Source organism: Stegastes partitus, unplaced genomic scaffold (genome assembly GCF_000690725.1).
Source record: "Stegastes partitus isolate 25-593 unplaced genomic scaffold, Stegastes_partitus-1.0.2 Scaffold2305, whole genome shotgun sequence".
NCBI classification, from domain to species: domain Eukaryota; kingdom Metazoa; phylum Chordata; class Actinopteri; family Pomacentridae; genus Stegastes; species Stegastes partitus.
Genome location: NW_007580036.1, coordinates 10,550 through 36,296, shown reverse-complemented (window position 1 = coordinate 36,296; position 25,747 = coordinate 10,550). Strand labels below are relative to the sequence as shown.

At 41.2% G+C, this 25,747-nt stretch overlaps 1 protein-coding gene across 1 annotated transcript in view; it reads left to right on the top strand.

The window, feature by feature from the left end:
- The window catches only part of LOC103374617 (nesprin-2-like), a gene marked incomplete at its 3' end in the record, with an annotated part of 62,647 nt that overhangs the window by 26,485 nt on the left and 10,415 nt on the right, over positions 1 to 25,747 (top strand). Inside the window, exons 34-59 of the mRNA XM_008304732.1 lie at positions 81 to 239; positions 543 to 710; positions 824 to 925; positions 1,350 to 1,553; positions 2,403 to 2,608; positions 4,126 to 4,233; positions 5,120 to 5,402; positions 5,871 to 6,049; positions 6,180 to 6,495; positions 6,918 to 7,082; positions 7,283 to 7,621; positions 7,722 to 7,858; positions 8,311 to 8,440; positions 9,843 to 10,013; positions 10,103 to 11,827; positions 17,358 to 17,528; positions 19,312 to 19,467; positions 19,624 to 19,865; positions 19,951 to 21,988; positions 22,097 to 22,431; positions 22,531 to 22,675; positions 23,472 to 23,672; positions 23,962 to 24,221; positions 24,303 to 24,453; positions 25,316 to 25,459; positions 25,563 to 25,694. Of these exons, the coding sequence (XP_008302954.1) occupies positions 81 to 239; positions 543 to 710; positions 824 to 925; positions 1,350 to 1,553; positions 2,403 to 2,608; positions 4,126 to 4,233; positions 5,120 to 5,402; positions 5,871 to 6,049; positions 6,180 to 6,495; positions 6,918 to 7,082; positions 7,283 to 7,621; positions 7,722 to 7,858; positions 8,311 to 8,440; positions 9,843 to 10,013; positions 10,103 to 11,827; positions 17,358 to 17,528; positions 19,312 to 19,467; positions 19,624 to 19,865; positions 19,951 to 21,988; positions 22,097 to 22,431; positions 22,531 to 22,675; positions 23,472 to 23,672; positions 23,962 to 24,221; positions 24,303 to 24,453; positions 25,316 to 25,459; positions 25,563 to 25,694 (8,367 nt within the window). The remainder of the gene's footprint in view (positions 1 to 80; positions 240 to 542; positions 711 to 823; positions 926 to 1,349; positions 1,554 to 2,402; positions 2,609 to 4,125; positions 4,234 to 5,119; positions 5,403 to 5,870; positions 6,050 to 6,179; positions 6,496 to 6,917; positions 7,083 to 7,282; positions 7,622 to 7,721; positions 7,859 to 8,310; positions 8,441 to 9,842; positions 10,014 to 10,102; positions 11,828 to 17,357; positions 17,529 to 19,311; positions 19,468 to 19,623; positions 19,866 to 19,950; positions 21,989 to 22,096; positions 22,432 to 22,530; positions 22,676 to 23,471; positions 23,673 to 23,961; positions 24,222 to 24,302; positions 24,454 to 25,315; positions 25,460 to 25,562; positions 25,695 to 25,747) is intronic.

The following is a 25,747-nucleotide window of genomic DNA, read 5'->3' as shown; positions in this document are numbered from 1 at the left end:
TGGCTTTGTTTCTTTGTACTTTAGCATTTAATACAGTTTGTACAGTATGATATTGTTTGTGTCTATGCATTGCTTTTAAGGTCCAAGAAATCAAAATAGAGCTGAATGGTCTCGGGGACAGCATAGAGGAGATCCGGAGCATCTGCAGGCAGCTTCACACTCACCTACGTCAGATACCAGACTGCAACTCCGTCCCCTTTGAGAGTGAAGCTGATGCTCTCATGGATCGGTGGCTGGATGTAAGATTAGCAACTTTACTCTCAATTCCCTATCAATGCCATCTCCCTGTCAATGTTTTTTTTTTTTTTTTTTTGCGACATGTTTAGCTTATTTTTAACAACTCAAGGGAATGTCTGGAACATGTACGAACAAATATTAATTTTGAGGTTTTAAAAATGCACGTCATAAAATAAATATTTAGTTAAGTCTGATGTTTAATTCAGTTATTTATTTTTATAATAATATATTTTCTAGCTCAGTTCTTCCCAATTTAAATTTCCTGCACAAATAATGCTTTCCTATGTGAATTATAAATGTTGTAGTTGTCGGAAAGAACAGATGCCCACCTTGAAAACCTCCATCTGGGCTCAGCTCTGTGGGATGGAGTCCTTCAGCTGGGGACAGAAGTGGAGAGCTGGACCGACAACACACTGGCAGTGTTTGCTCAGTGTCCGTCCTTTCAGAATGAGGATGACATCAAGTCATTGAAGGTAAAACCACCTTTCTGTGTATTATTCTCATGTTATTTTATATGAAGTTAAATGGTCTTTAGATTTCCACAGCTGCTTTGCATAATGTTAACCTCCCCTCACGCTGCCTTTAGAGTGAGATTGCCACCCAGGAGGAGAGTATACAGCGTTTCCACAGAAGAGCCACTGAGATTCAGTCACTGCTTCAAAGCACAGAGCCCCCCCTGGAGCTGCAGGTACACCATGTAGTTCTGGTTTAGCTTCATGTTTAGAATGTAGGTGTTCAAGGCTGAAATAAAGCATGAAGACAAACAGATACGTACATATAACTTTTGTTTCATTTTTAGCTCCAGTCTCCAGCAACGTCATCATTTTAATAATTATCTTTTCTACAAAGAGCTTTGTCTTTTTGTAACATAAAAAAGATGATTTGGCTTCTCACAATAATACATTATCACTCATATTGTGATTTTTCAGACTCTTACTTAACACTTTGTTGATCTGTTCACAATCAAAAGTGTAGAATATAGCTTAGAACTGGTTACTTCAACTGATATGATGCCACTATTACACACACACTTGTTAGTTTTTGTTAAAGCTGGATTTCTATTTACATGCTTGTCAGAGACAAATACACTTGATTTTCTTTGTTCTGTCAAGGTGGTGGAGACCCAGGTGAAAAAGAAGATAGATCAGCTGAAGGAGCTTGTTTCTGAAGCTGAGGACGTTTACAGACAGATGGTGACTACTAAGGGCCAAATTACTGGGAGGATGGAGGAGTGTTTGAACTCGCTCCAGAAGATTCAAGACTCCCTCCTCGCTCTTAGTGGTCCGAATGTTGCAACCGTCCTGGCAAAACTTAAGGTGAATGCTTAAATGAAATATATTTATATACACATGAAATAATATTACATAATAGTTTAGACAATGTTTATTGGTCGTGTTTGGTTATATTTTGATGTTTGGTAGGGTAACAAGCAGAAAATGTATTTGCATGTTAAGTAAAGCAGAACCTAGTAATGGGTAATGATGTGCAAAAGGTTGCAAATCAATACTGTTTGGAAAATCTGGACTCCAGGAAACTTGAGACAGTGGGAAGTTGACAAAGCAAGTGTTCATTTCATCAACATGACAATACAGCAAGTGTTCTTCTAATCAAATGTTACTTTGCGCCACACATATACTTAGAATTCTGACCAGGCAGAGTCAGACTTTACTCATGAAAGCAAAACATTTTAAGACAGTGCTGGATTCTTGTATTACCTGATCAAAATGTGTGCCATCAGAATTATTTGATGGATGCTTGACATGAAAAAAATGTTTTTACAGGTCTTTTAAAGGTTGTGACTGTTCCAAAGCTGGAGCACAGAAATTTTACTTTTACATGTAAAAGTCCCAGTAATGACTAGTTTTCCACAACTGCAGAGGTGTGCAACTGGAGCAATGGAGATGGAACAGCTACAGCAAATAGTAATATGGTGGAGCCAGTGGCAGAAGAATTTGGAAAGTGTTCAAGAAAAATGTTCTGATGCTCCAGATAAAAATGAAACTCACCATTCAGAGGAAGGATTTCAGTCTATAAAAGACATATATCATAAGCTTATGTTGACAGTATTTATGGTATTACTCTCACTGCCAGAGGGAGGACACAAATTCAAGAGAGCATTGAAAGCTGAGGTTTTATCAGTGACAGCAAATCCTTGTCCTCTGCAGGAGCTATGTTTGCAGCTCCACGCCCAGGATGAGCAGGCAGAGAGTCTGCAGGAGGACGTACATGTTATGGCCTCCATAGCAGGTCCAGAGAGTCTTCAGAGTCTGTCTGCAAACGGGATTCAGCTTCAAGAGAAAGTCCGAAACACCCATCAGCTCTTCTCTGAAGTGGAAGAACAGACTGAGAAAAATATCCAGGATTTGGACAGGTGACACACACCATGCATACAACTATCACAGTCGTAGTTCAGTTCAACTGATGTGTAATGAGATATACACGTGCAGTCAAATGGCAATTTATGACTCTTCTCAACAGTGTAACATGCAACATGTACACATTCCAATAAGAGCCTAAGAGAGCTGAGCAGGAGTTTGAGCAGCTTGATTAGTTGAAAGTCTTTCAAAGTCTGTCATCAGGGGGTCTGCATAAAGGAACAAATTCAGCTCATCCAGATCAATGTGACTGAACTAGTGGTCGACCAATATGGGTTTTAATAAATACTGATAAGACTCATAATATGTTGTTGTTGGTTTTTTGCATCAGCCAAAATGCAACAATTTAATTACACTAACATAAAAAAATCTAATAGTAATCATGATCATGATCATAATAATAATAATAATAATAATAATAATATTTATTTATTTTGTGCATCGTCTCCTGTTTTCTTAAGTGCATCTGTACTTATTTTAAATTTAAAAATGTATCAACTAAATGAATGTCCACAAGCAATAAAACATCTCATTAAAAACAATTAAGGATAATACTGAATGAAAGAAAAGTAAAATGTTAGTAAAGCATTTGTCAGCAGATTGCAAAATCTCCTGCTCCTGGTCAGGCTAATGTATAGACATCTACACTAAGTGTATTGTATCACTAGTGTCACTGTTTATCCATTTATCTATGTATCTTCACTCATCTAATCATATAACTGTCTCTGTGCAGAGGCTCATTTAGCTAATTTTCTTGGTATTTTTAAACTTAATGCATACTTAATATCTGCTGATGTATCTGCAGACCTGTGTCCTGATTTTTTTTTCAGTTATCTCAAATTACTTCTTAATTGTGTCCAAATGATCGCTTGTCAACAAATGCCATAAAAAGACTAAAACCAAGAAAACACATTTCTGACTTCCCCAAACTGTTGCACTCCACCCTAAGTGTATTCATTGGAAAGTAAATTTGCATTTAGCAAACGTACTTAGACAGGGTTAACGTGCGCACTTGTTGAGGACTGTTTTCAGTTCCACAAATTATTCCACATTAAGGCAGCTGGTATTTACAGCAGCAGAGGGATGTGAGATTGATAAAGTAAACACAGTGGAGGAGCAGGTCACCAAGTGCAACATCGTGGCTCATTGATGTGTTTTTGAGAAATAACTGAGGAATAAAGTAAAAATAAACTTTGGCCTCAATGGAGTATTTCCCAATTCATTGTCAGATTAGTTTTTTTCATGGTGTTTGCTGGAGAATTCTCCCTGAACCTTACCGATCGGTCGTACGTGCTCTTACCCTATATGTAATACTGACAAGCTCTTAGTGCAAACATTCAGAGAGTCATACCATTCAAACTGAGGAGATAAAAAAACAGCAAGACAAGTTCAACTTGTTTTCTGGAGTAGGTCTTGTGTGGCAGAATCTTTTCTCTCTGTAATACCACTTTAATCTACAGCATATTGTGCACACTGTGTCTTCATGTGTCCGCGGTGTGCTTGCGTGTTTTAGGCTGCAGACAGAGACCGATCAACTGGAACAATGGCTTCATGCTGCAGAGGAAAAAGCAGCAAAGAAGGAGGATCTTAGTCTCCTGCAAGAAGAAGCACTTCAACAAAGGTAAACAACAAAGACATGCAATGTGAACGATTGCATACATTGTATTCCTTTTAAATGATTGCAACATAATTTATTTCTATAAATACATTATCTAGACAGGATTCCCGATTGCAAAAATAAAGCTATAGGTACATATACATGAGTTCAGTTAGACTCAGAAGGAGGGAAAGCGGAAGAAAACTTTGTGTTGCATATGATCTAGTTTGTGTATTTTAAATTAGATCATAATATGTTGAACAGCAGATCTAAAATTAAGTAAAGCAAGTTTCAACAGCGTGCAGTTTTCCAGTGTCATTATTTTGACTAGCGCTCAGCAAAGAGTGAGGAATGTTGAAGGCTGAATAGCCTGTTGTTCTCTACAGGTGACTGAGTCATGCTTAACTACATGACTGCTGTAGTCACACAAAGTCTGGATCAGTCTAAGTACAGGGTTTTTTTTCCTGGCTCAGAATTCGGGATGTGACTACACACAACAGCAAGCACATGCAAAAGTTAAATTATTTGACAGAAATCTATGCGTTTTCTGGTCATTTCAGTCTATTCGATAAACAAAAATGTTTGTATTGTTTTAGTAAATAAAACTCCAATGAGTAAAACTTGTTTTTATTTTGAATGTATCACTATATATTACATAATTTTGTCGATTTTGTTTTGGGAAGTGCGAAAATGCCTCCATGCAGCAAAGAGTGTGACGTAATGACTCTGCTTTTATTTATCCCACTTGTCATTTAGTACATTTGCAGCAACACTTTAACAGTACATGCACTAGTCATAACAGGCTAATTTTTGTTGTACCATTTCAGTGTGTGGTAACCTTACCATTTTTGTCCTCTTATTAACCTTAGAAAGTGTGATTAATCTCCCTTTCCCTTCCTCTGCTCTGCAGCATGAGGACAGAGCTCTTCAGTCAGCTTGTTTCATCTTTACAAAGCAGCAACCTTCATCAGTTGGTGCTGCTGGGAGAGAGTGGAAAGCTGATGGAACGATACCACAACTTCCACACTAACATACTAGGTGGCTCAAAGGAGACGCAGTGCTCTCTGAGCAGGGACATCGAGGCATTTCAGGCTTTGGCCAAGTCCACACAGTCATGGGTGGAGGATTTGGGACGAGCTGATGACTCTCCTCTTGTTAAAAGTCCTGTAGAGCAGAGACTTCACAGCGCTCAGGTAAGAAAACTTCACCGACTCAACAAACCTGAACATGACCGGTTTGACTTGAGACACAGCAGAGGAGTCGCATTTGAAACACATGTCCCGAGTACCTGTTGGGACGTTCTATAACAGAAACATCGTAGTAGTTTAAAGATTTTTTTAATTCTCTTTGTGTGCTTCTGAAAGGGCGTGCCTACAGTAGTGTGTAATGTCATGTGAGGGTGTGGTGCGGGTTCTTTCTTTTTTTGTGTCTACATTTGTTTCTACATGTTCCAAACTGAGGAGTGTTCATTTGCTGTGCAGACCTGACATTATGACGACTGAAAAGTTCAGAGAAGTTTCTGGAATCAACAGCTGTGTTACAAATTTGACATAATTTTCTGTAGAAGCAGAATCCAGGAGAATTTTTTGGGCACTTTTCCTAATTCTGCATGTAGAATAGGTTATGCACCGGTCTGTAAAATCTCTAAAATTCAATTTCAGGTTGTGTTAAATGCGACAACAGAGGGGGAGACTCGCCTGGAGGAGCTCAGAGTTACAGGAGACAGTCTGAGCTGCAGACTGTTGGATGGAGATGACCTGAAACAGGGAATTCAGGAAACCATTCAGGAAACAGAGGAGCAGTGGAAGAACCTCCTGCAGTCAGCTGAGCCTTATTACAGGTGAGTGGAGCCAATGAAGGGCTTTTCTACTTTAAAAATACAATAAAACAATAAAACGATTACATTTGACGAACTCTACATTCTGGGTTTGGAAGTGCTTACAATCTCATGGTGTCTCCTTGTGCTTCAGCGTTCTACAAGCTCATCCTCAGCTCACTTCTGTCCACCTGGCCCGGAGACAGGAGGCTCGCTGCAGAGTGGAGGAGCTGCAGCATCAAACTGATCAGCTTCCCGTTTTATTCCCCTGGCCTGGCTCAGCTGAGCGTACACAAGTCTGCCTTCTTGCCCGCCAGCTGCGGGTGGAATCGGAATCCTTGCAGGTAACAATCACCAGCCTGGCCGAACAGAGGAGGGAGCTGGCTGAGCGAACCGGCAACCCCATCTGGAAAGATTCCTCGTGGGCTGAGCTGGACACTCGCTGGTCAGCACTGATGGCTGAGCTGAAGGTAAAGCTTCACTTTTAATGTTTAACTCATATCCTTGGCTTACAGTGGCTCCCAGTAATTGCAGTGTGTATCCTAGGGGGAACGCCTGAAAGTTGCCAGGGGGTGAATGGAAAATGTATTTGAAATTTGATTTTAAAAAAAGAAATATGATTTGATTTAAGAAAAAAAACAAACAAACATCTGCCCACTTGTCCATATTTCTTTGTTTTGGTTCATCATTCAGATTTTTAAAACCACACATTGTCGTTGAGATTACACTAAGACATCTTAGACAGTTATGTTTGCTGACAGCCACTTTAAAATAATACGGCAGGAGCACATTTGAAGCATGAAGTGCGGCCTGTGAGGGAGTTCTGGTTTGTAGAATCACAATGTATGTGCAGCCCTCTGACTGTGGCTTGGTGTGCCTGATATGTCCACAGGGTGTGAGCTCCCGCCTCGAGGAAGGTGTGAGTAATGAGGAACACTTTGGCCAGTTGCTGCAGGACTGCCATCAGAAATTGACATCCCTGCAGGAAAGGATGTCAGCCTGTCAAGCCGAAAAGGAAAGCTCAGCTGGACTAAACACTGATGCGCCAGCTCTCGAGGTGAGGTCCATTCAGTAAACTGACCTGAAAAATCATGTACAAGCTCTCGTACTGTTTTTGTTTCACATTCTTTTTGCATTAAAACCACAAAAAAATTACATTTAGATGAAGAAAGATGGAGAATTTCCAAACATTACACCACCTATGCTATGATACGATACTTTCTGTTTCTCTCCTTCGCTTTTTTTTCTACTTTTCAGACTTTTCTGCAAGAAGTAGCAGACATTGAAAAAGACATTTTACAACTTGCAACACTCAAGGATTCTATCTCAGTCAGTTCCACGGGGGAGGCCCAAGCAAGGCTGTCTCAGCAAGTCAGCAATCTCCAAAACCACAAGAGGGTGCTAGAGAGTGGCATCAGAGAAACTCTAGGACTGCTTACAGCAAACAGGAATCAAAGAATTCGGCAAGTTAAAGAAGAAACCTCCTGTTTACAGACAGCACTGAAAGACCTGGCTGAAAATGTAGATCATCTCTCTGGGACCCAGGAAGTGTTGTCTGATTTCACCCAGCTGAAACAGCAGTGGTGTGCTATACAGGTAACAATATAAGATGTTTAAAGATGTTTCTTTATCCCTGAAAAAGTGAAGTCTTTAAAGACAGTATTTTCAATCACCTAAGCATTTGTTTCTGTCTCAGGACTTGGACACCACGCTGACAGAGTTGACCTCAAGAGTTGACAAACTGCACAAGACAAGAGAGTCAGGAATGATGCAGGAAACGCTTCCCACAGAGGTCATTTCAACTGTCACTGCAGTTTTTAAGGATCTTGGCAGGTACTTGTCCTCGTTTTAAAACAGAGAACTTGCATTCTCATGACATCCACATGGTTTTATAGTTATTTATACAGTCTACGTAATGATACTTAACAAATATTAGAATGGTTGATCTATCAGGGAAAGTCTGATTTCTGTATATAGACTTTTTGACTTCTCTGAAGACTGTAAGACTTTAGGACTGTCCTTCAGCAGTATTGTATTCTTCAAAATGAAACTAAACATTGAAGGTTATTCCAGTGTCAAAGTTGCAACAAGTAAAGAGGTTGGAGAGAAAGCAATGCTCTCTTTGCAACAGAAAGTGTTAGGATTGATGGGAAATGTGGTTTATACTATAGTATCGATACTATTGCTAGGATGGTTCATTTGAAAAACATGCTACATGTCGCTTTTTAAAAACTGTTTAAAAATTGTGCAAACTCAGCCTCCGCCTGTTTGTTTTCTAACTCTAGCCTCACGTCCATTTTTCGACAAAAGAAGCAGGAATGTGCAGAAAACACTACTAGCAGAGTGACAGAGGTCATCAGCCAGCTGCAACAGTGGAGCCAGAGAGTACAAGCTGATCCATCGTCACCCAGCCAGGTAAAACACAACAATGTGCCCCTTCATTTGTCTTCTGTCACACTGCAGATTATTTAAAATTAAATCTTTTCGAAACAAACTTGTCCTTCTATTGATATATATGCAATAACATGCAATTGTGCTGCATTCATGATGTTGAATGTATTGAAAAAGTTATCCAGCCTCAAGATACATGCAGTAATATTGTAGTCTACAGAGTCTGTTGTGCCACTGCCAACTGAATTCAAAAACAGTTCTGAATAATGTCCAAAAAGAAGTAAAATCCATCCACCCATTAGCTATTCCTGCCTCACCCTGAAGAAGGTCATAGGTCGTACCCCAGCTGACATTATGTGAAAAACGGGGAACACACAGGAACAAATCTAACACAAAGAGACAGACAACCATGCACACTCACACCTACAGCTAATGTAGAATCACCAGTTAATTATGCATTGCATGTCTTTGGACTGCGAGGGAATTAAGAGCACCCGTAGAGAGAACCGCCGTAGGCACAGGGTGAGCGCTAACCGCAGTGCCGTCCCCATTAAGACGTGAAAGAAAATTCTGAGAGTGCACTCATTTCTAACTGGCTCTGTGCTATTGTCTGTCGCCTCAATCTGTGAAGCATTACTAAAAGACAGTGAGTGGTTCCAACAAAAGCAAAAAGCTGAAGCGTACAGTCCCGCTTGTGACTGCACTTTGTGGTAATACCAAGGTGATTATCTTTTGCTGTGTCTGGCTTGGGACAGAAAGACACGTTTTTCCTTCTCAGCAGGACTTTTCTGTATTTTGTACAGCTGTTTCTGAAATGCCACAGGTCCATCTTTCTAAATACTACTCGGGAAAAACCTTTGTGGATGGTAATTTTGGTCCGTACAGACTGAAATTTCTATACAACTTGGTGGCTAAACGATAAGTATTACTGACTTTAGTCACCTCCATATTCAGCCTTTTAGGGTAAGGATAATGGAGATTTTTTTCTGGACTGTTTTTGCGGTCCCTTATAAATTCATGCCAGTATTATGCATTAAGCACAAAGGAGCACACCTTCAGCTGTAAAGGGTTGAAATGTACAGTGAACTGACATGGTTGTGATGGCTAAGCGTTGTATTGGAACCACTCAGTCTTGAATTTGTCTCTCCTCGCTGTAAGTGTTTCTCCAAACTGGCAGAGTAGAATAACTGAACTGGATCAATACAGCAGTTGTCCATCGGGTTCATATGGACATACTGTGAGGCAACACAAAAGTAAGTCAGTAAAAAAGATGGAAAGCAAATGCCCTCAGAGGCTTTTGTACCATTCAAAGAATGTTTTAAGGTCAGGAAAATGCCAAACTGTGCGAGTGACGCTTTTGTTTACTTCTGTAAAGGTCTTTTTTGGATGTTTGAGTTTGTATGTATATCTGTCTGTGCTCTTTTAGGCAGCTCTGGATGAAGGTTTGCAGCTTCAGCAAGCACTTCATGAAGTGCTCTCAGAACAACACTTTCTTCTAGACTGTCTGGGAGCAAAAGTGACAAAGGAACTGGGTAAAAATGCTTCAAGTGCTCTTAATGAAAGCCAACCTACAGTTGAAACCCTATCCAAAGGCATGGTGAGTTTCTCCTCAGTCACACACAGTGAGGTGCAGTTCAAAATTCTGAGTGTAAAATTAATGTTTCTGTAAATTTGATGATTTTACAGGTCAGTTACACTGGCAGTGATGTGCAAGTAGGAAACAAAGAGTTGTTGAGCAAAAGTCAAAGTGGAACACCACATTCACCTTCAGCTGATGGAACTGCAGTCACGGGTCCTTGTTCTTCTCCTTCTTCGGCAACAGACACCAAGGATAACTCAGGAAGTTGTTGGAATGACAACCAAATTAAAACGAATGGCACTTTCCACACTTTAGAAACATGTCATCCTTCCACTGAGCCTGTCACAGACACGTTAGGGGGATCAAATGTGGAAGCTGATGTCAGACGGCAAGACAAAGCAAACATTTCAATGCAAAAAGTAGACATTTCTGTCACGGGTGCAAGTCGCCTTGTGGAAAAAGATGAAGATGATGCCTTAGGTCCTATTCAAGTCCCATGTTCAGAAATTGCAGATGTTTTACAATCAAAGACACAGCAAGAATCAGAAGCGTTGACATTCACTTCACCAAATCTGAACCTAAATCTTAGGTCAAAAGATGATACAGGCATATTGTACACTGATACCAGTTACCACAAGGAGACAGACAACAATTCTATTTCTACCCCAGAAAATGTACCTGAGCATCTCGCAGCACAATCAGAGGCCACTACAGATGCCCAGGAACAAGAGAGACACTCTGAGGACATCGATGTGACCACAAAGAAAGTGTTTACAATTGTGTTGGATGTGGAGCCACTGGGCATGCAGCAAAGCACAAATGCTCGTGCCTCCAGTCCACACACACTCAGATGTTCTCCGGGAGCAGAGCTGTGTGATGCAACACTCACAGATTTGTCAAATACAGGATTCCCTGAGAAGAGACCTGAACCCTCCACTACACCAGTCAGCCCAGAGTCAGACGTAACCAGCTGTCATTTAGCAGCACGATCAGAGACATTTACTGCTGCTCAACAACAAGAGGAACTCTGCAAGGATGTCAGCCAGAGCCCAGATAAAGTCTTTACTATAGTGTTGGATGTGGAGCTGCAGCCATGGGACACACAGCACAGTGAAAATGTTGAGGCCAGCAGTCCAGATGTGCTCAGATGTTCACAGGGAGTGGAGCTTTGTGATGCAAAGCTCAGAGAAGTTTCAAACGCAGGATTCCCTGAGAGACAATCAGGACTCATTCCCACATTAATCAGTCCTGAATCAGATGAGACAGACTTTAAAAGCCAGTATGTGAATTCTCAATCAAACCCTTTGGTGATAGTAAATGTAGAGGAAGAGGAGGGAACATCTGCACGCGCCAAATTGCCATGTAAAGAAAACCACAAAACCAGTGAATTAAAGCGCAACGAGGTGTTGACATCCTCCATATCATGCCACACTGTTGCCAAATGTCAGCTCACCCATGCACATGAAGCAGAAACAACATTTCCAGATGTTGAACAAGAGGAGATGACAGATTTCTGTCATTCTAGGAAACAAACAGCGAGCTCATCCTCGTGCACTGTGGAGGATTCTGTACAAACTGGAGATGCTTTGACTAAATTGCAAATATCTGCGACTGACAAACAGGTGACGGCTGCTGACACTGATCCGAACACAGGTACAGCATGTGAGCAGGTGGCAAAAGGAGAAAACACAGAAGAAGCAAATGACTCTGAATGCATAGAAAGCAAACAGTCAAAAGTGCCAGAGAGACGAGACAGAGCTTCGCTGTCAGAAGAAGAAAGTGAATGGAAGTTGCTTTCGGCGCTGGAGGACAAGGGGGCGACACAGGGACAGGTAGGTGTCATATAAACATTTCACTGAGTGGGTTTTGCACTTTTACTTCATCATGATTTTGTTTTCTCTGATAGAAAAAGTTTTAATAAAATAACAGTGTAATACTAGAAGTGACTTGTTTGTATGTGGGGCAGGGCTGGTGGATATCTCACAGACTAGACTTGCCGTGTCAGCAGTTAAGCTCGGCTGAGATTACATACACCTCCTGTTTAATTTAAATCAGGTAAAACTACTTTGTGTTGTCAGCCTCTAACACAGTGACAGTGGCTGGTGCTTCAACCTGAAATGTCACGTTTACTTCTCTTCAGTATGTAGACATTAATACATGTAATCAAAATAACACCAGCAGACTGAAAAATAACAGATTTTTGACCTTGTAAACCGACAGCAGTTTCTGGGCATTTTTAGCTCAATCACTGTTGTCTTATTTTTCACTGCAATATAAAATATTGTCCCTCTGTGGTTGGCTTTTTTACACTACTCTGCCCATCTCTTACTGAAAGCTATTTCCCCATGCTACATGTATCTTCCATTAACTTGTTATATACCATTTTTGGGCCTGGCTGCATTTATTTTATTGATCTCAGTCTCCTCACTGCTCTGTTTTAACAACATGCAGTTCATCTGAAAAGCCTCTGAATTTTTGCAGCTTACTGTATAATGACTGCTCAATTGCTTTGAGGAGCACAGGGTTTAATTTTTTATAGAATATGGTGCAAACAGTTCATTTTTTGGTTATTTCGGAATGAGAAACTAAAGTGATTCGGATTAAATATCACAATTTTTAAGCTTTTTTCTGTCAGTGTTTTCTGATGGAACTATACGTGACACATGATATAGCTCACAGAGCCTTAGAAAGCTGAAATCCTGATGCTTCTTTATGTGCTAGTGTAGTTTTGGCTCATTTTTTTGAACAAGAAGAAGAAACCATGCCTTTGTTTTGGAGTTCAGAGGGTTATCTTAGCAATACTTCATCAGTAGGCTTCATCTGTTCTGACTGACTAGTTGGGAGATCCATCCATCCATCCATTATCTATACACCACTTAATCGTCATTAGGGTCGCGGGGGGGCTGGAGCCTATCCCAACCGACTTAGGGGGAAGGCAGGGGACACCCTGGACAGGTCGCCAGTCCATCGCTGGGTTACACTTAGAGACAGACAACCAAGCACACTCACATTCACACCTACGGACAATTTAGAATCACCAATTAACCTCAACATGTTTTTGGACCTTGTGGGAGGAAGCCGGAGAACCCGGAGAGAACCCACGCTGCACGGGGAGAACATGCAAACTCCACGCAGAAAGATTCCGGTGCCCCCACCGGGACGCGAACCGGCAACCTTCTTGCTGCGAGGCAATAGTGCTTAGTTGGGAGATCCAGATACTTATATCCTAAAGTAGCCATTAATACCTGAGTTTTGGTTTCAATTGGGGGTTGTTACTCCTCCCCCTCGTTATGTGAGTCGTTAGTGCTCCCCTTGCCACAAAGGGGATCGTTAGGGTCTTTTGTGGCTGGGGGTAAATGCAGTTTCATTTTCCTGGGGAGGGAATAGCAATGTGCAATTCTGTACGGTATTTTATCCTATGATTTTATAGAATACAGTGGAACCTAACAGGAAACAAGCAGGTACATATTTGAAAGATGTTCAACAAAGATTTCCAGCTGAACAGCAAACATTGTGATTAACGGTACCATAGTATAACTCCTTTGCACCAAGTTAACGCAAGTCTCAAGACTTTTATCTTTTAGCTCAAAATGTTGTAAATTGTTATTTCTACCATGCTTGTAGTCCCTCAGGTTTCAGCCCTGTTCCAAACAGGCTGTTTCACTGTCTGTAGTTTTAAGCCCACAGACCTCTCAGCAGAGGGCTGCAGTCACAACTCTCTGTCTCCTGTTTGTCAAATCATCATGAGGGCTCTAATTGAGGCTTTTCAACACTATTACGCGCTCCTGTTTGTGAGTCCACGTATCTGCAGACTTTCATGAGGGACTTCCTCATAGTTCATAGTGAAATCTGTGACAGAGTCGTTCTGTTCCCGACATGACGTACACAAACCAAGCATGCACCGTGTAGGAAGAAACTGACTGAAGGTTTACTGGTTTGACAGAATCCGCCGGCTGCTTGCTGTTGTGTTTATTTATTGTGCGTTTGTAGAGTTGTTTGTATTTTTAGTCAAACATCAGGATTTTATAGATGTCCATGGCTTCCCTAACTTTTGGTAGTTTGCTAAAATGTATAAACACTCAACATGGCAGCGATTCAATCAATGAAACATAAGTTCAAATCCACTTCCATTTTTAGTGGAGATACATTTCTATGAAAATACATTTGTAAAATGGGAGTTCTGACTCCATTTCTTAAAATACTCAGGGCTCCAAACTGTACACATGTGTGAAGCCTTGTGCTTTTATGAAAAAAGGTTTACATATCACCTGGCTACAGTGAAGTCTCACAGCTTTTCTGTCAACAACAAAACCAGAAAAAACAACAGATTGGAGAACATATTCAGCCAAGTCAAGTGTTGTCATTCTCCTTGTATTTCCAAATGCAGACTTGTAATTCATATTTTTTTTTTGTTCCTGAACTTCTGTCTATTTACAAAAAATACCCATGTCCATAGTGTGCCCCATCTGTGTTTAGTGCTGAGGCCTTAGTGTGGTTATTGGGATCAGGCCTGTGTCTACTGAGAGACAGAGAGGAGCCCAGAGGAGGAGGAGGAGGACCTGCTAACCTGTTATAACATCACAACAGGCTGAATCTCAATCTACCAGAAATTAAACTATGTGTGAGATAGCTCCTGTGCATTTGTTTAATGAAGCAATAGGAGAAGATATTTAGGTCTGACTCAATGTATTTATTTATCAGATAGTTGAATAAGCATACAGAGCTCTGGATCAAACTTCTCACCCTCGCACCAATAAAGATAATATCAGGGCACGAAGTGTGACTGACTGCCTCGCCCTGATCCAGGGTACTTATACTGTTACATGAGAATGTGCACAGAATGTGTTGCAGCCAGCTGATTGGACCCTCCATGTCCTCGAGCCTTCTTCCACCATCTCGTAGGTGCAGAGACTTGCCACTCTGCACCAACAGTTTCTCCCTCCTGCACATACCTGCTTGTGGCAGAGAAATACACAAACCACCAAATCCTGTCTCCACTTACGCTTTCTCATGCTGCAATTGTTTGTCAGTTGTGTTGATTATGCCTTAAGATAATAATGTGAGATTAAGATGATAATAAAAGGTGAGGAGAGTAACACCAAATTATCAAAATATGAAATAATGTGAGATTAGTATAATACGAGATGATCAAATATAAAATATATGATCCTAACAGCTGGTGCAGAGACAGTTTCTGATCTATGAAGAAATGAAAGAAATGAGGAGATGGTTCTGTCCCATAAATTGTGGGTCTTTAAATTACGTGGAGACACATATTTATGTTCAAAATCCCCCCCCCCCCAAAAAAAAGGGGGGGATTTGAAAAAAAATTTTTACCTTTTTGCTAAGGGAAGACTCAGTTGTCCCAGGTAAAAGTACTGTCCCTGTTTTTTTTTGTTTGTTTGTTTCGGTTGCTCTTATCAAATTATTTTGACATTTACAAACCATTGTTACCCTCAAGTAGTCTTATAGGAGAGAGTGTGTGCGTGTGTGTGTGCGTGTTAGCAACGGTATTACTGACACTTTGCAACAATCGTATTCTAAATTTCAGCCAAATTAACATGAAATAAATTTTCTTTTACTACCTCTATTTCTCTCACTGTTTGCATTTGAAAGCCATAATTTTGCTAATTCATAGATTTTTGTTTTTGCAAAATTTATTTTTTTTGGAACATTGTTTGTCCTGTGAAAAGAAATGTGATTTTTTTAGGTGATAAATGCATATGCTGTGTATTGCCATGTGTGTTGCACAAAATCCATTATAAACTCTCCATTGCAACACAAATTGATGTAATACAGCATGTAACAAAACACAAAATGGCATTCTGAACAGTGAAAATAAGCTTCCCTATTATATTTCATTGTTAAACCCTGACTGGTGACAAGAAAAATCTACCAACAAATTCCTTTTAAGAAAAGTTAAACATTAACAAGAGAAATCCCCACATGATTTTATAGTTTTTTTTTTCCTGGCACCTTATGTTCTCCCTGCAGCAGCTCCAAAGATGGATAACAAACTGTGGTATGAAAGCAAAAAAGGTAAAAAAAATATAGCTGAGATAGAAATGGATCCTCCAGCCAGTGAGGCCTGTGCTGCCACCCAGAAGAAAAAGACTAAGGAAGCACCACTTTCTGGACCACTTGCCAACAGGCTTGATAGTGATATCTGCACTTCTCCCTCCCGACAGTAGAGTCGGTTATTTCATGTGGAGTTTGTTGTTACAGTTTCTAGATGCTTCAAAGATTGGTTGAGGAATTTCTCTCTTCAACAGCCTGTCATTATCCTGAGTAATAACAGCATGCCTTCTCCCTGTAAACAGCTGACATTAGTTTCCACTGATGACTGCTGTGTGCACTAAGATGTGCTCTGAGTCTCAAGTACATCCAGCACTCAGTTAGCAGGCTCCTAGATCACAATCACAATCAGCCCTGTTGGCCTAGTGCGTGTCAACATACAAGGATTCAGTTATTTCTTTGCTCACAGAGTAGTTATGCTTAATTCAAGCATGCAGTTACACATGGGAAAGAGTTTAAAGAAAGGCAAATACGTGTTTTACTACTATACTATGATATAGATATGTGTAAAGAAAAATGTCTGAACCAGATTCCAGTTTGATGAGAAGAAATAAAAGGCGTTCTTAAGAGTTCATGAAGTTATTTCAATTTTAAAAAGACAGTGCTTATATCAGCTGGAATGTGTCCGGTGATGTTGGCTGTTTTGCACTTTGATGCCATTTCTCAATAAATGTATTTGCCAATTTTATCTAAATAATAATGTATGTACACATTGATAATGGTAGTGAACTATGTGTTCAAATCATTTGAATATACTTTAAAAACTTCAGTGAGGAATCCTTTAGATTATTGTTGCACCATTTGACAGAGAAAGATAAACAAATGAATGTCATATAAACTTAGCTGTCACAACCCTGCCCTTAAGTGTCATATTTTTTTCCCCCATGAAACAGGTGTGAAGCGTGCAGCCTGCTTCTGCTCCGCCTACACCTGCCTGCAAAACACACCTTTGTCATGCCCAACATATTTTTAAAGGCACCTCCTCGCTTAGGATCTAGTACCCTGGCAGCTCATGTCAGGTTTTGGTGTTTGTCCTGTCTAACCAAGTTACAACAAATGTGCTTTTTCTTACAGAAGCAAACAGAAATTTGTTAAGGAATAAAAGGAGTTCTTGTCCCTCGGGGCTGACAGTCACATTCTTGCGTTAACCGTACAGACTCGCTCGGCCACTGTCAACATAGTAACATTTACCACGCCAGAGGAGGGAAAGAACAGGAAGTGCTTGTTACAAACACAGGCAAGAAGAAGTCTTAAATGTGACACCACCCCTGTCCTCTGTCTGTGCAGCCTCAGAGCCAGGAAAGCATGGAGCCTGAGAGGACAGCGCTGCGTCTGTCAGCTGATCTGGCGGCTACAGAGACAACAGGTGGATCACCAAAGTCCTCCAAACACAGGTCCACCATGCAGGAGATTTTTTCTGAGGTCGAGAGCTTGGTTGAAAGAAGTAACATCATAAACGTGAGTATGAACTGGGTTTGGTGTTCATTCAATGTGCTTCTGTCTCAGAGTTCGAGCTGCTGTCGGCTTGCTGTCTCTGGGGTTGAATTCTGAACTGACTGGAAGAATAAAAAAGAAATAAACTAAGAAAAACAAAACATTTAAAAAGGAATTGTGCACTCAATTGTGATGTTTTTTTTTCCTGGTTGCTGCATGTTTACAGCAGCTCCCAAGGCTGATAACAAATGAGTTATGAAATAAAAGAAGGTAGAAATAAAGCTGATGAGACAGACAATGGGTCTAAAGCCAGTACGGCCTGCTCTGACGTATTGGTAAAAAGAAATGATGTGTTAAATGTGATTATCAGCTGGTTTTAATTGGAAAAAAGTATACACATGCAATTTGTCAAAAGGGGCAAGAAGTCAATTAGAAATGCACGGGACAGTGAACAGATAAGAGCAGCAGTGTTTTGATTGATGTTTGTATATTCCCCTGATGCTGCAGACAGGAAGGTCAACAGGAAAGATCTGTGAGATACAGGGGTTTCCTGTTGGCTCTAATTATGCACAGGACTGTACAGTTTGTAACATACACGATTATAGTTTAAATGATTTTGTGTGATATTGAAATTGTACAAATTGAAAGGGTAATTCATCACGTTAGACAAATGGGTCAGCCAATGTCAATTCATTCACTTTAATTCATTAACTCGGTTCTATAAAACATTTAAAATTAATTTTGAGAATTTTGTATTTTTTCACACCAGGGAAATTCTCTATTTTTTAAATGTATTTTTTAAACATTCTAGATGGATAGAAGATAGATGATAGCCACATTTAACAAGATGATAATTAAACATACAACACAATAAATCTCATGTATATTAAAACACATCAAGGCAGGTGCTGTAACAACAAGGCAAGTGAAACAGGAGATCAATGCTATACTAGAAAGAAAACAATACAGAAGAGTCACCATTCCTCAGCAGATTTACTTTTTATTTTCCTCAGTAAGGAAATTTCACAAAAGCCATTTCAATGTCTGCTTTGGTCTTAGTGTCAAGTTGGAGCTGGAGACAGAACATGTACCATTGGCACCAACCGATATCATCACATGTAGGCCTTTAAACAACACAGCTGACCCACCTGGGAGTTGTATAGCCTTACTCCTCACATCCAGCACCTCTTAGTCTTTTTCAGTGGGGAATCCAGTCACTGCTTACCATTATACACACGGGCTACATCGTTTTAGTGGCCTAAATATGATGATATCTGTCGCATTAGATTTCTTGGTTTCAAAGCCCCGTCATCCACTACAGCAGCATTCACACGACTTTCTTGCAGCACATCATAGGCACCATTTACAAGTTCCCATGCAATTTTATTAAGACAACATACTAGCATTGTTTAACCGTGACTGAGTTACCCGATGATCTTTTGCTTTTCATTTGCTACCACTAAAATAGATTCAGGCCTTAAAAAAAGAAATCAGAAAAAAGAAAGGCAGAATGACAACAGGTGATTGGGTTCTATTTTTGCCATCCCATGTGATGAGTGAGAAGCCCTACAGTTGATTAAATTCTACTATCACATACTAGATTTTCTGAAACCTGAAAACAGAGTTGGAAGGAGGTGCAGAAGTCTACTTTCCTCTAAGAGCACTTTAATTGCTATATTCTGGAAACTCAGTGTGGAATTTCTGCCCAGTGATGCCAAACGATACAGCACACCCCAACTTTAAGGATGCTGTAACATTTTTTCCCCATCAGTTTAATTTTGTTCATTTATTTAATTGTTCTTTACAGAGAACCCCACACATTGATTTAAACTGGTACCTGAAGTCCTCTCTTGGCGAACCAGAGATTCGATTGGTACGGACTGTTCAGCAGATTTTGGCATGTCGATATCAACCAGCACAACTCAGTGTCACAGCCATGGCCAAACAGCTGGGGGAGGCAGAGGTAAGTTCTTCTATTTACTTCTTTTTCTCAGTTATCACTGATGTACAGCGCAGCAATGTTGACATTTTGCTACAAAAAAAAAAACAGATAAAATGAATACAGATTTTACTACATCAGAGCATGAATGTTGAAACCTGTCTAATCTGACTGCTGCAGGAGTACAGGCGCTGTGTGCAGGAGCAAGTGGCTACTATGGAAAACTCAAGCGCTGCTGTGGTTTGTGATCCAAATGCTTTAAAAAATGCTGAAGGTCAATGGAGTGCTGCACTGCTTGATGCTTCTGCTACAGTGCAGGTTAAAGCAGCACAGCTGGATCAGGTCAAACAGTATCACAGACAGATGAGGATCACCAGAGCTTTCCTGGAGGTTTTAGCTGCTGAAAAGGAAAAAATGAGCTTGTGAGTAAATCTTGTGATTTGAAAGTAAGCTTGCGTGCACTTGACATGCGGTACACTAATGCTCTTTTGTTGTGTGTTTTGTCAGAAGTGCTTTGGGAAGCAGTGCCCTTCAGGCTGAAAAACTCCATGCTCTGCTGCAAACCATGGAGAAGAAGAAAGACATGATGGAAGACTTACTGCGATCAAGCGGCCAGCTGTCAGTCCACTTGAGTGACGCTGAAAGTTCAGGTGCTCTTCTCGCTCAGCTTGGAGATGTTCAGGAGGAATGGAGGCTTCTAGAAGGAAGTATCAAAAGAGCTCTGCGGCACGCCTCGAACTCCACCTGTCAGTCCTCACTTCTTTTAAAAGAGGCCGAACAGCTTAAAGCCAAACTTGAAGCTCTTCAGTTATCCAGCTGCGAAAGCCTTGACAGCAAAAGTGCTTTAGAGTGTGTCTGTCTGACCACAGACCTAAAACTGTACAACCAGCTTTATCTGCATTTACAGTCCCAGTCCGATGCACTCATCAAATTTTCTCTGGGTCAGAAAGAGAAGGATCAGATCGAACATGATCTTCGGGGATTGGGGATCTTGCTCAATGTCACCAAGAGGAAACTCGACTCTTTCACCAACAGCTGTGGCAGCAATTCTTCAACTAAAATCAACAAGCAGCTACGAGATTTGATTGTATGGGCCAAGCAGGCAGAAAACCACATCTCTATCGGGGAAAAGTTAGCTCTTTTCCCCGAGGAGGCCCGTATTCAGATTGTTGAAATGAAGAAATTCCAGACTGATATTTTGTCGAGACGATCTAAGATGCAAATTCAAGTTGAAGAAATGAAAGATGTATCCTCTGACATGGAAAAAGAAGAAAGCGATCAAGTATTGAAGACAATAGAAGACCTGTATGAAGCTATTTCGGACAGCTTGGATCACGTTCTTGACACCATGAAGAAAAACCTCAATGAAAGAGAGAAACTGCTCTGCGAGTTTGTTAGCATGGATGCCTGGCTTGCAGAGACTCATGCTAAAAGAGACCCCTGCAACCACATTGAGAATGTTTCAAAAGCTGATGTCAAGAAGCTAGAGAGCGAGCTAAAAAGTCACAAATTAGCCACAGTGGAGGTAGAGACGCAGCTAAAACTGCTGGAGGCAATGTCAGGAAGTTGCAAGAGAATCGCCATAGGGTTGAGTCCAGGAGAGAGCCGCTACCTTGTCAACAGACTCTCCGGTCTTTGGACAGAATTAGATGGACTGTTGGCTCATGAGAAAGCCACCAGCTGGGAATTAGAGGAGCTAATTCACGAGCGGACATCTTCAGATGAGGAGTTATCGACCATCCAGGCAAGCTTAAAGCAAATTTCTGATGATTTGGAGCAGCAGAAGTTTCCCTTGACACAAGACACCCTTTCGATGGTTACCCAATTGAAACACATGCTAATGGAGCATCAGTGTCAAGTACAGGAGCTTCAGCATTGTCAGGAGACCAAGCGAAGCCCCTTGCTGTGCTCCGTCGGGGAACTGCAAGACAGGTGCAAAGCTCTCAGTGTAAATGCCTTTGAACAAGACAAATATCTTCACCTGAGAGGACAAATGGAGGAATCTCGGGACATTGTCAAAGGGCAAATCCAGTACGCCCAAAACAAAGCAGTCAGCGTGGGTGAGAGGTTTAAACAATGCCAAACTCTCCTAGTTGAACTTCCACTGATCAAGACACAATGTCAAGAAGCAGCCGATCAACTGGAGGCCATTGCTCAGGAGTTAGAGCCATCTGAGCTCAGTTCAGAGAGGGAGAGGATTCACCACACTGTGGAAACGTTGGTCTCCTGGGAGAGCTCTGTCACAGATGATGTCAAAAACCTAGAGGCCAAGCTTCTGTTAGGGCTGAGATTCAACTCTGAGCTTCCAGCCTTAATAGAGCAGTTACAAAGTACAAGACTGAGGCTGGAGGGAACCAACGCAGTCATCCCAGAAGAAAAAGCTATAGACGTTGCACTACGACAGTATTGGGTAATTTGGAGAAATATGGAGTCTGGGATGCGAGTGTTGGAAGGTCTGGGACGGAAAGAAAAGATTAACCTAAGAAACTACAAGGAGCTGTATTTTCTTAGAGATGCGGCCATGCAGGAGTGCCACTCATGGATGGTAAACTATTAATACCTATATGTTTGTTTGTTTGTTTCACTTTGTAACTCATCATTTATAGTGTTGTTTTTCTAAACGTTGCCTGATCATGCAACATGTTTTCAACAGGTCAGTCTATCACAGGCCAGAGAATCCTTGAAAGATTATCAGTGGGCTGCTCAGGGAGCAATAGGCTTTCTTCATAACGCTGAAGCAACCTTCTTATCAGCTCCAGGAGGGTTTCTGGACTGTACTGAGGAACAGAGACAGACCCAGCAGGCTTTAGAAACTCTTGAAGATGGATTTCAAGCACATATTTGCCACCTTGTGGAACGGGTACCCCAGCAACCCTGCCTCTCCCGCCCAGAGACGGAGCAGCTCCACATCAGCATCCTCAGCCAGCTGCTGGTGGGAAGAGCTGTACTGGAGGCTCAGGCACAGCTCAGGCTGGAGACCTTGCAGAGGTACCGGGCTCTTAAGGATTCCTACAGGCATATTCCTATGTATACCTTTTGTCTTTTTTATGTCTGCATTTGTATGTTCACATTTTTTTGTTCTCTAAGGTGTGAAATAACACAAAAAAGTCACAGAAAGTGTCATGAAGACATCCGTCAGCATCTTTCAGGGTGTGAAGCCAGGCTTTCAGAATGTGCTGCAGAACAAGTGGCGTCATATGACAAATGCACTGCCCAACAAAGAAGAGCTAAGGTAGGTTTGTTGCAGGATTATTTTGCAGCTCATGACTAAGACTGCATACATGGTCTACTTCAGCCTTGCATTTTGGGGATTTTACATATGCGAGCCATTTGGCATGCTTACCGAATGACTGTAGGGATGACAATGCCAGCCGTCTTGTCCAGATTTAAAATATTTCAAGAGCTGTTTGGTTGTCATGAGATTTTGTAGAATTATTCATGAGGAAGCTATACCGAGAGGATGGATTTTACTGAATTCTGTCTTGGTGATCATTTGACATTTCTTTTTGGTGCCACCAGCACGTTGGCAACTTTGTCTTTTAAGAAAATAGCTCAACAGCTATGAGATAGGTTTCCCTGATATTTGTTTCAGGTATCTGTTGTGTCCAGACAATGAACTCCTGATCTTTCCTCTGTCAGACATGTGTGGTTTAATGTAAAATGTCAGACCCTTTATGTCCTCCTTAGGAATTGTAATACGTTTGGGTCTGTCTGACATTTATAATTAATTCGCACCATCAAAATGGATTAAATGAGCAATGGATTTGAAACTTTCATTATCTTATTTTACTCAGTAAACATCAGCATGTTGTCATAGTGAGTATTTTGCCTGTTAACCACCAAGCAGCGAGGCTCAATCACACTTGCTCAGCTGGATTTCTATTCTTAGTCTTGTTTTACCTGTTGGAATGCTACATGTATCTGTATCAGTGCCATAGGAATGTATTTGGAATTTTGATTGACAAATGGCGCATGTACAGAGAAAAAGTGCAAGTTTCATTGGACCTTTACTTCATCTCTTTATAAAGCTTCTGATGGAAGATCTTCACTGTCTGGCTGGGAAGATTGAGGACCTGATAGCTGGATGTCCGATGCAGGGCTGCGGGGTTGGAAAGGACGGGGAGCTTGGTGCTCTGTGGAGGCGCTGGGCATCATTACGGCGGGGTGTCGGCCTCCTGATGGCACACACCGAGCAGAGAGGAGAGGAATGGAAGGACATCACTACAAGTGTAAGTAATCCTGTCCACAAATCCTAAACACTAAATTACATTACTAAGCTTTTTTTTTTTCTTTTTAAACTTGTTTGCACTGCCGAATTCTGTTACAAAACTGATTAACTCGGGTATTGTAAGCTGTAAGTGAACTGATGGTAGAGCTGCTCACACTAAGCTGACACTCTCTTTGAAATAAATGTTATTCCTCTCTGATAATAGAGGGGGTTATTGCAGCTAAATGTACAGGAAATAAAGGAAAAGCAATATACAGAAATGATTTACAATTCAATTCAATGTCCTTTAGATGGAGCAGTGTTGCAGCTTTCTGGCCAGTCTTCAGGCTGAGGTTCCAGACTCCTCCACTGTGAGCTTCACTCAGGAGGAACCCCAGGAGCTCCTTGCCCAGGCTGAGATGTACCAGGCTGGTTTAGAGCAGGAGCAGCAGGCCCTGGCGTCCCTCGAGCATCGGCTGGAACACGCCCTGAGCTTATGTACTTCCCAGGATTTCGTCAGCCCCGGACCTGTAGGCAAAACACTGGTGAAGATCCAAGAGAATGTCAGGAGGTGGGATTTACGTTTAATATACATGTGAAAAGTGATTACTCATTTATATCAGAGATTCTGAGAATGCACTGTTCTCCACAGCTTGAAAGAGAGAAACCTGCTGGTTGTAGCTGCAGCCCAGGCAGAGGAGAAAGAGAGGCAGCAAGTCCAAGAGGAGATAGGAGAGGTTGAGAAACACGTGCTCGCCATTCTTCCGGCTCTGGAAGCATGTTCAACTCCAAACAAAAGACAGGTTGGGGCTCTTTTTTTTAATGTCTCACAAGCTTGGAAACTTGGAATTTGAGATTTTGCAAAGAAGCAGATAACGTCACACTGACTGTAGGAAAACAAAGATATAAAAGTTTTAGCTGTAATTGATCTAATTGACCTGCTTTAAACAAGTTTGCTTTATCGTCTGGGTTTGTTTTGACGTCCACAGTCCAGTGAGAAACTAAAGCCCCTTTCAGATGTGAACTCCTTTCTGTTAATCTGAGGACATCAGAGTGTGTCAGCTTCCTGTCTGAATGAGCACTCATCAGTTTTCCATAAAATCTGTAACGGCAATCCTGCCAGGTCAGACCTAGTAACATGTCTGTCTTTTTGAACATGGTGCAAGTCTGAGTTACGGGCCTTCACAGACCACATGGAGAATCAATAATCAAGAGGGATTTTTCAAATACTAGCTGGTCCCTCACTGCCATTTGATAAATCAGGAGTCATAGCCTATATTTAAAAGATGAAAATATGTACTGGAGTAACAAATCAAGTGAGAAATAATCATTTTCCTCGTAGACTCTGATACAATTCAACCTGTTTTTACAACCAGAGAAGTCACTCCCTGCTGGCCAGTAGAAAAACAAAATGTAGGTTTGAGGCACTTCTGTATTCGCTTAACTTTTTAGACCTGGAAGCTACAACCAACTTTTATACACTTGTAGAATATATGGGTACAGGGATTGGTAAACTGCCTCTAGAAGATGCTGCACTTGTTAGCGCTTCGTCCTTTAACCTTTCACTGAAAAATAAGTTAAAGAATTTTGAAAGGAGTTTAGTGCTAAACTGTTTTCTGTATTTCCTCTCTTTCCAAATGCGGTCTTGCATTTTCACACTGATAGGGGCTCAAAGAGGATTTGTCCACCCAGAAGACCAAGCTTAAGTCTATCATGGACAGCGTACAGAAGCGGTATGCAGAGATTCCTGCTGATATTGGAAGGCTGATACAAGAAGCTCAGCTGTCTCTACAGAGTGCAGAGCAGAAGGTGACAAGAAACAGAGCTGAATCCATCCTTGATGGAGCATAAATGATCTCCCCCACCTAAAACCTAGCATGTTTTTGTAAATGTGTATATGTATGTTCAACAGCTTATTGACAAGAACAGCCCAGTTGCAAAACTGGCAAACAGAGTGAGGGAGCTGGGTTCTGGTCTGGAGAGAGTGAAGGCTTTACTGGAGCAGAGAAATCCAACAGTCAGTGAAGCTCGAAATGTCCTCAAGGTGTGTATTTTTTGTTTTCTGTATTTTTTGTGGACTGCAAGATGACTTGGTGG